The 9,995-nt window shown below is 45.1% G+C and overlaps 1 protein-coding gene across 1 annotated transcript in view; it reads right to left on the bottom strand.

Moving 5' to 3' along the window:
* Positions 1-5,883: 5,883 nt before the first annotated feature.
* LOC143103799 (solute carrier family 66 member 2) overlaps positions 5,884-9,995 on the bottom strand; it is a 66,233-nt gene continuing 62,121 nt past the window's right edge. Inside the window, exon 5 of the mRNA XM_076267624.1 lies at positions 5,884-6,623. Within this exon, the coding sequence (XP_076123739.1) occupies positions 6,449-6,623 (175 nt within the window). The 3' untranslated portion in view covers positions 5,884-6,448. The remainder of the gene's footprint in view (positions 6,624-9,995) is intronic.

Below are 9,995 nucleotides of genomic sequence, written 5' to 3'. Positions count from 1 at the left end.
CACATGAGCGCTCACACAGGCATGCACACATACACACACACAAGCGCACCCACAGACATGCACACACACACAAGCACTTGTTTATTGAGAAGCTTCTATGCCCAGCAGAGAACTGATCATACCAATCAAATCGTCAGGGCAAGTGCACAGTCTATCACGTCACCTGAGCGTGCTTCGGTTGGTTTCGTTTACAACAGAAGGGCTGTCGCAGAGAAGCTAGACATTCGATTTCACTATTGCTTCTTCTGTACAAGATATTGACAGTGCATTAACTTTAAAAACGAACATAAAACAGTGATTAAGGCATTTGTTGAGAAGAAGGATGTTTTAGCTGTTGTCCCTACAGGATTAATGGTAGGCTATTTAATTGTGCTGATTGGTTAGGTCTATCCAATTGTGTGCAGATTCATTTCCCCCTGTATCGCTTGAAACACACCCCACAATCATGTCTCAATGCCGAAGTTCCAGACTCATATTCTAAATAGAATTGAGTTCTGGTTACATCAGGCCAGGGTCCTCTTCCAGGATGTTTGCTTTGTGAAAGTAGTTCCTCTCCTTCTGTGATGATTCTCAACGATGCTCAGAAACCCACACGAGGAAGAGAGTCTTTGATGTCCATGATGGCCATTATAAAAGCTGGCTAGCATCCAGGGCCATTAGACTTATCTCTGTTTGATGGATGTTTGAAAAACTCTCCACTCTGCTAGGAAAAGAATCTACAGACGACGTCACAAAAGATCTCTGTGGAAACGGCTGAATTATGAGGCATGAGCAGGAGCCTCGGAGTCTGAGTCAGCCACCTGATCCACTGCCACGGCCTTCCTCCAGCTTTAACACACTCTGGGCGGACCTCCATGAAAGGCATTAAGCATTAGTACTGGACTGATGTCAGCCAGCTCACAATGGAGCCGGTCCATTCGGAGAGACAGAGAGGGGGACATGATCCAGCAAAGCCACATGCCAAAGACCCCAGCTGAGCCTTTTTAAAGCCCTGACAAGCTTCAGCATGAGCGTGGGTTATGTCCCCTCGTTAATCAGTATGGATCGGCGCTCCCTGGAATCCATGCACCGCTAGGCCCGGACAGGCAGGCATCCATGTTTCTGAGACCCGAAGTCATGAGGGTTGGTGGGGCGCCGGGAGGGTTGTCAAGATCATCCATCAAGGCTCAGATGTATGACCCCCCCCGCCCTGCGTTTCACTGATGCACCACCCCCCACCCTCTCCAGCTGTTCCCCCTGATTGCCCCTCGTCCCCCCTCAACACCGTTACGCTTCCTGCTGTAGTCCTCATGACATCCCATCTCTAATGGATGGCCACTGGATTAATGTGGGCAGTGCAGGTATCTGAGCAGGCCCCTGTGACGCTCATCCATAATCCAGGCCCTTCGCCCAGGCTCCACGCCCCTCCATCTCTCGCGGCCAGCAGGCAGTCAGCAGGCTCCGTCAGTCTGTCTGGGCATCCAGGCATGGTCCAACCCCACTTATCCCTGCAACACACACATGTACACATGCGCCTCACACTTCCCCCCCCCCCCCCACACACACACATACGCACACACACACATACACACAGACATCGTCTTACACACACACACACACACGCAAGCCACACTAGGGGAGTAAACTGCCTTTACGTTTCTGACACTTGTCCACCATGGCACTGCCTAGTGGAGGCTGCTTCACTTACATTGAGGGATGGAAGCTTCTGGAAGGTAAGGCATGTGGACATCTTTCCGCAGGTGAGATTCCTCATGTGTGTAAGGAGGAGTTCTTTAGATACCTCTCTTAGGCTTTTTCCACCAGCAGAGAACTAGCTCTGTTCTGGTTCATGCTCCAGATGTTGAACTGTTCTGAGCATCTGGACCAAAAATAAACTGGTTCAGGACCTGAAAAGTTGGTTTGGAGCTGGCATCAAAGCATGGATGTTCCCCCCCCCCCCCCCTGTGAACAGGAGTGGGCATGTCGATCTACAGTTCAGTTAGGTGTGCAACACCCTCTACTGATGACATATCCTTGGTTCGGTACAAAAACGGTGGAAATGTGGGGTGTTTTACTAGACTGCACCAAGGTTCAAAGAATTCAGAACGGAACCGTTTCAAGAACCAGTTCTCTGTTGGTCAAAAAATGCCCTCTCAGAGACAGTATAGTGATAAAATAGTCATAAACAACAGACACACAATAAATAAGAAAATAAATAAATGAATAAATAAATGAACAAAGTGTAATGAATGCCCCAGACACATGTTCTTTAAGGATATCTTTGGTTGAGTTTATACATCCATTTTTTGTCCATTTAATGGATTTATTTTTAATTTATTTCCATGCTTAGACAGTATATGGTTTAGACAACACAGTGAGATATGGCACTCACAGCAAAGTATACATACTCAATGCAAATGGGACTAGAATCGGCTGCTTTATTGACTTCCTTCACAATAGTTGCACTGGAACTGAAATCTATATATTTGACCTACAGGCTGTTTAGAGAGAGGAAGGCATCCTAAGAGATTCCTAAGGCTGAACATCTAAACACTGCCAAACACATTACACTTCACAGACATATGGTGCTGTCTGCGGGAAACAGGTATGCTGAAGTACACACACACACAGACACACACACACACACACACATGCACATACTGTACACACACACACACACACAATAGTGACAGAGGACATGAAAGACCTGAAGGGAGAAAAGGCATACTATGAAGTACACCTACATCATACTAGCCACTCAACACAGCTCCTGGATATTTCTGCAACACATAGAGACAGAGAGAGAGAGAGAGAGATACATATACATATAAAGATACAGCACAAAGGATCCATTTTCTGATAAGAAAATAAAAAACTGTATAAGTGACTTTGGGTTCATAAGCTGCTCTCTGCTGTGGCATTGTCCTGTAAACATTTCAGCCCGAGACTGAGCTAACGGCTGGTGGAACACATAATAATAAAACCCTGCAAACTGCAAGTCTCTCAGCTGGGGCCCCGAGACAACGTGCTCAGCTACTAATGTGCAGTAGTATGTAGCGTAGTATGCAGTTCCTAAAACATAAGGCACTCATTTGTGTGACACCTAACTTGCTATGTAATGTGTTAATACTGACCCACACAAACTAATGCTAATTTGTAGAACTGGGAAACTTTTACTTGTTTTAAAAAACCACGCAACAAAATTTAGGTGACACTGTTTCGATTATGCTTCTAAAAAATCCTAAACGACAAGCTCTCATTTACAGTCAATCTGACATGTTTTTCTAGATGTTAGATACAATGCTACACATTACTCAACTGATCTCTGTCAATCTGACATGTTTTTCTAGATGTTAGATAAAATGCTGCACATTACTCAACTGATCTCTGTCAATCTGACATGTTTTTCTAGATGTTAGATAAAATGCTGCACATTACTCAACTGATCTCTGTCAATCTGACATGTTTTTCTAGATGTTAGATAAAATGCTGCACATTACTCAACTGATCTCTGTCAATCTGACATGTTTTTCTAGATGTTAGATAAAATGCTGCACATTACTCAACTGATCTCTGTCAATCTGACATGTTTTTCTAGATGTTAGATAAAATGCTGCACATTACTCAACTGATCTCTGTCAATCTGACATGTTTTTCTAGATGTTAGATAAAATGCTGCACATTACTCAACTGATCTCTGTCAATCTGACATGTTTTTCTAGATGTTAGATAAAATGCTGCACATTACTCAACTGATCTCTGTCAATCTGACATGTTTTTCTAGATGTTAGATAAAATGCTGCACATTACTCAACTGATCTCTGCTCCATGGTGCTGTGCAATGTGTCAATAACATAAGCCAATATGGGTATCACATCTAGTCTCATTTCATAGTGTCCACAGCACGATAGTCGTATGTAGTGTGCGTAGTAGATTCAAATTAGCGCCCATAGTGTTCTCAGACTTTACCAGATGGCGGTTTAAAAATATGCTACTTTTCAAATATATTATCCTGATCAGGATGGTGTTACATGTCTATACTAAAATGAACACAGTCTGTCATCTGCGGATTGTTTAATACTTGAAAAAATGACCATTCTGTGTTTGCTGAGAAAAACTAAAATAACAAATATCTGTTGTTATGGTTACATCCAGCATCTATCTTTTTTGTGGTCTTAAGTCCATACGATTGAGATTTTGTTCTCTCCAGATAAGCTGTCAGTCACCTGGCCTATGATATATGTGACATATATATCAGTCACCTGGCCTATGATATATATGACATATGATTGTGTTTGTGTCCTAAAATGTGTCTTTATTTTATTGTGTGTGTTCCTGAAGGAAGGCTTGCCCTCAGATGCAGCACAAGCCTACCCATCTGACCGCCCGTATCCTGTTATTAGGCCGTCCAGCGTGGTGTCACGCTGCGTCCCTGGCATCTGACAACCACACGCCGTCCCCATCCGGCCCTGACCCACTTCAGTCTCCTGTCAGGTCAAACCAGACAGAGGGTGAACCTGAGACTCCTGGAGAATGACTGCATGTGTGTGTGTGTGTGTGTGTGTGTGTGTGTGTGTGTGTGTGTGTGTGTGTGTGTGTGTGTGTGTGAAAGCACCAATCACAGAGTTGTTGGCCGATGCCCTACACACTGAATGAAGGCGTGACACTGATGCCCATAAAACTAACCACTATGTCTCAGACCCACCAATTAGGCTGGATCAACCATCCAATACACTACAGAGCCAACTATCCTACAGAGGCAACACAATCCCCTACACACACACACACACTGCGGTGCCTACAGAACACAACCCTCTGCATACACACACACACACACACACACACACATTTGTGCTGCCGAGCCTACAGAGTCAACACAACCCCCTACATACACACACTCACACACACTCTCTCTCTCTCTCTCACACACACACACACACACACACACACTCTCTCTCTCTCTCTCACACACACACACACACACACACACACACACACACACCTGAAACAGTAATAGCCCTTTCCATGCCTCCTTTCAATTCAGAGCAATTTCTTCATGGAGGGCAGATGGTGTTGTCAGCCCGCTCTGGCCGGGCGAGAGAAGAGGGAGGTGGTGCTTTCTAAAACAGCAGGACAAGGCAAGGGAGAGATGGAGGGGTAATGGACAGCTGCTTTTTTTTCCCACCTATGCGGACCGAACACACTGTAATAGTGGGAGCACCATTTAATGACCTGACTCTTTGTGCAGCAAAACAGCACAGAGTCCTCTCTAATGGCCGCCTGAGTACCAAGATGCAGTGCACTAGAACTGACCGGTGATGGAGTCTTTATGTGTGTCCGCACGTGTGTGTGTGTGTTCATGTGTGTTATGGCCCATCACTCTTTCATTTCAAAGTCTGTCAATTTTCTCCCTGGTGCTTAACAGTGCATAACCACTTCCATTACAGCTTATGGGATAGTGAGAGAGAGAGAGAGAGAGAGAGAGAGAGGGTGAGAGAGAAATAGAGAGAGGTACATGCCATGAACATGCACAGCTGATTTGATGCTATAGAAACACATTATGTCCGTAATACCCTGAGGTGTGATGGTTGCTTTCCTTTGGCTTTGGTTTTTTGGTTGAAGGCACGGGAGGAGCATTCAGTCCTGCTGCTGATGAAGGCCAGCATAAGGCCGTGGGTGTGAGAAAGCTCTTTGGCACCAGTAAGGCACAGCACTGGGGCCCTATGTTGGCACCCAGGCTTTTTTCGGTGAGCAGAGGTGGGCACGGGCATTGTTTGGGTGAAGAGAGAGAGAGAGAGAGCAGAAGAGAGAGAGAGAGAGAGCAGAAGAGAGAGAGAGCAGAAGAGAGAGAGAGAGAGAGCAGAAGAGAGAGAGAGAGAGAGAGAGAGAGAGAGCAGAAGAGAGAGAGAGCAGAAGAGAGAGAGAGAGAGCAGAAGAGAGAGAGAGAGAGAGAGCAGAAGAGAGAGAGAGAGAGAGAGAGAGAGAGAGAGAGAGAGAGAGAGAGAGAGAGAGAGAGAAGGGCATTTGGCACTGCGCTGCCCGACCTGGTGCCAGTGAGGCTCGGCCCTGGTTCTGACAGATACCACAGCCTCCTGCCAGCCACCCAGGCATCTCATGCCCACGCTGTGAAGCCATCCATCAACGCACTCAGGAAGCATTCAGACCCGTGGAAGCTGCCAATGGCTGTCAGTAGTTGACATTTTTAAGTAACTAACCAGCATGGAGAACCGTGGCTCACACCAGAAGAATAAATAATAGACCATTAAAACAACACAAAAACATCACTAAACTGAAATGTAACACAGTAACAGCACATACATAAAATATATAAATGACTAGTTAAAAAACAGAGAGAGAAGGAAGAAAAAAAAGATGTTTTTAAAAGGCACTTGGCAACAGTCCTTGCTTGTGTGTGACCTAGCGACGGCAGCGTTGCCATGTGGATAGCTGCCGTGGGAGAGGGCAGGGGTCAGCCCAGCTTGATGCGGGTGTCCTGGCTGTAGTAGAAGACCTGGAGCAGGATGGCCACATCGATGAGGATCTGCGCGCTGCCACACACCCAGAACTGAGCCGGACTCTCGTTCACCACAAAGTACGTGGTCTTGAATATGTCACCAGCCGTCCACAGTAGCACCATTTTTACACTGAAAGAGAGGAACAAAGATTAAAGAGAGAGAGAGAGAGAGAGAGAGAGAGAGAGAGAGAGAGAGAGAGAGATTTTGATTCTTAAAAATATTCTTTATTACAATATGCAAAACCTTCAATCAATATGTATAAGCACATGGAGATATGAATAAGGCAGAGACATCACACGTGGACACAAAAAGACAGAAAAGGACAGCGAGGAGGAGAAGAGACCAAAGAGACAGAAAGTCAGGGAAGGGGGGAAAGAGAGAAATAAAAATGATAGTGAGAATCTATCATTCCTGAATGAAGAACATTTATATACAGGATGCCTCATAAACGAGCACCTCATCCCCAGAGACCGGTCTATTGGCTATCGTAAATAAGCCAGTTAAACTCAGGGTCATTTTCTCAAACTATTACATCTTCACTCAGTCACACCCCATTCTGTAGATGTTGTACGCTGCCACAGCATGGCGAGGCCAGGGTAAAACAAGAACACAGTGTGTATAGGACATTACGTGCCACCGCCACGCTGTAGTAATGGTCATTATTTATGAAGAGCTGTTACATGAAATGATTCACACAAGAGTGAACACACATATTGGTTTGGTGGAGTCTCTGTGCTATAATATGCTATCAAATCATGACCTTGCCAGGGCAGACATCTTGCTTTTCATGATTTTGTCCAACAAGAAAAGACCTGGTACACTGTGTGACTCTTTTGTGCTGGCATCTGCAGGGGTCCTAAAGAAGTTTTATATACACCATGCTCAGCCTGAAAGGCCATGTACACTACCCTGGAAATCCAGAGTTCTCACGAAAGCACAATTTGAATTGTCTCTGCGAGACACTCTGGCAATGAATAATGATGCACGTTACTTTTACCCCTTGCATCGCAAGGAACCAATCACATCTGTGTATCTGATATAGGCAGGCCATGAGGCGAGCTAAACAGATGACGACAGCGCTGCAACGAATCAGTCAATAAACACTGGTCGTAGTGTTATCCGTCAAAGTCTGGAATCAGTCAGTAAACATTGGTCGCCCATTTTCATTATTCATGGCCAGACCCTTAATCTTTCTAGATTACCAGGGTCTGGATTTTCCAGGCTACATATACACAGCATTAGGTTTGAAAACCTCCTCAATCTAGGTAGGTGTGGACCTCAAATATGATGCAAAGCTAAGGCACACACAGAACCCTTGAAGGGGGTTTACAGAAATACATCATGCCCATACTGATCCTGTACCATGTTAGCATTTTAAAATAACTGATAGAATACAGTGTTTACTGAAGTAGGATAAAGTATCCAAATAATGCTTTCAAATTTTACAGAGCCCAAAATAACACATAATGACACAGCCTACTGTATATCAGCTGTGAAAGGGATGATGCTGAGGGTATGATACAGAATTAAGTAATCATCTTCTTCAAGAAGTCTTCTTACAATTTAACATGCAGTTGTTTAGATGTGAACAGATCTTAAGTTTGGGATAAAGTGCACTCTCATCTGATGTCCGGCATGCTCAAGGTCTCTACAGATCTCCTCGAGAAGTTTCAGAGACAGTGACCGAGCCCGGTGTCGGATCACAAGAGTTCTTGGCTCCGGGAGAGACCCTGCAGAGGCCAGGGCGGGGCCTGTCTAAGATCTTGTCAGTAGTCTCCCGGCATCCCCACACACACTCACAAGGACCTTCAGAGCTGCTTTTCACTTCAGTATTGTGAAGATGAAAACTTTTACTCCATGAGACAGAAGGAGGGAAGGAGGGAGGGAGGGAAAAGGACAGAGAGAGAGAGAGGGAGCGTGGCCTTGTTTGATAAAGAGATAGACAGTCACTTTCTCCTCCTTTTTCACTGCTCCATCTACCCTCTCTCTCTCTCTATCTCTCAGTGGCACAGTAATGTAAAGATCTCAATACTGGTTCAATAAACAAGTGTTAATTCTATTTCTCTCCCTCTCTCTCCCTCTCCTCTCTCTCTTGCTCTCTTTCTCCCTCTATCTCTTCCCCCCTCATTCAGTCTTCAGTCATTGGCCTCCCTGTGGAGTTTATGCACATTGAGTTTGCACATTCATCCAAGAGGCGGCGGAAAAGACTTAGAGATGAAACAAGTTTTTTGCGATAGAGGAAAAGAGGAAGATGAGAGAGGAAGACAGAAACGTGGGTCGGAGTTGAGGGGTTTTAAAGGGCACAGTGATATAGAGAGAGAGAGAGAGAAAGAAAAAGAGAGAGGGAGAAAAGAGAGTGACAGAGACAGAGAAAAGGGGAACGATAGAGTCAAAGAGAAAGAGAGAGAGCACCAGGAGAATGAGGGAGAGTGGAGGGTGCAAGGCGGGAGGAGCACATCCATCAGCTGTCATCATGTGTAGAGGTATGGTGCAAAGGGAGTTGCCACTGACACTCACTCTCCAAGCTATCCATTTAGTGACAGCAAGACTACAAACGACCGCCGTGATTGGTCGACCTTATCTAAACGACCTGTCCGTAGTCTCCTTGGTGCTATAAACTCCTTAGCTCAGATGCACACACACACACACACACACACACACACACACACACACACACACACACACACACACACACACACACACACACTTTTTCTGGCCTGACATACCATGAGCAGGTGAGAGCAGACGAAATTATGGTCTCAGGTGGAGTGGTTGATTGATTTGTTTCATTGATTGATTAATGCAGTTGAAAGTTTGATACAAAGCTGTTTTGTTTTTCAATGTATTTATGTGTATAGTGTATGAGAGTATGCACATGCACATGCAGGGCTTAATTTGAGCCGGAACACGCCGGAACATGTTCCGGCACCTCCGACGTTGGATCCGGAACCTTTTTTATTGGATCCGTCAATTAAGTCAATATAAACAATAAACGAAAAATAAATAAATTACTGTTTGTGTAGTGTTCAATGTTGATATCTTTCTTATTAGTCTTTAGAAATAGGGGAAAGACCAAACAGGATACAACAAGCTAATCAAGGATTTGAAAGTGCTTTATCCACAATATTGGTCACAGGAGGGTGACGCGCTGTTCGGGGAGAGAGAAGTTGAGACGCTCTGCCAGCAGTTTTGCATCGATAGCCCGCAGAATGTCATCAGGGCTCACCATCTCCTCCCCATTTGCCTTGTCGGCCCGCCGCTTGCCCGGTTCAACCCCTTTCCTTACGTGAGGTCATGGATTTATAATAGACATAGGTGTAGAAAAAGAAGCAGGGTAATGGAGGCCGGGGGTCTGGATGCTGTATGGGCCATTTTAGACAAGTAGGCCTAGGCTACGGTAGGAAGAAATCGCGCTTTCACGCTGTATCTAGTTGATCATTGATTACTAGGTGTGGGTGGTCATCATTGCAATATATAGCATACTTAAGCAACGAGGCTATT

This window comes from Alosa pseudoharengus, unplaced genomic scaffold (genome assembly GCF_046254945.1).
Source record: "Alosa pseudoharengus isolate Yale_2024_CS ecotype anadromous, Long Island Sound unplaced genomic scaffold, YU_APseudo_1.1 YU_APseudo_1.1_scf_10, whole genome shotgun sequence".
Taxonomy (NCBI): domain Eukaryota; kingdom Metazoa; phylum Chordata; class Actinopteri; order Clupeiformes; family Clupeidae; genus Alosa; species Alosa pseudoharengus.
The sequence above is the reverse complement of the archived record's forward strand: the minus strand, read 5'-3'. Positions and strand labels throughout refer to the sequence as shown.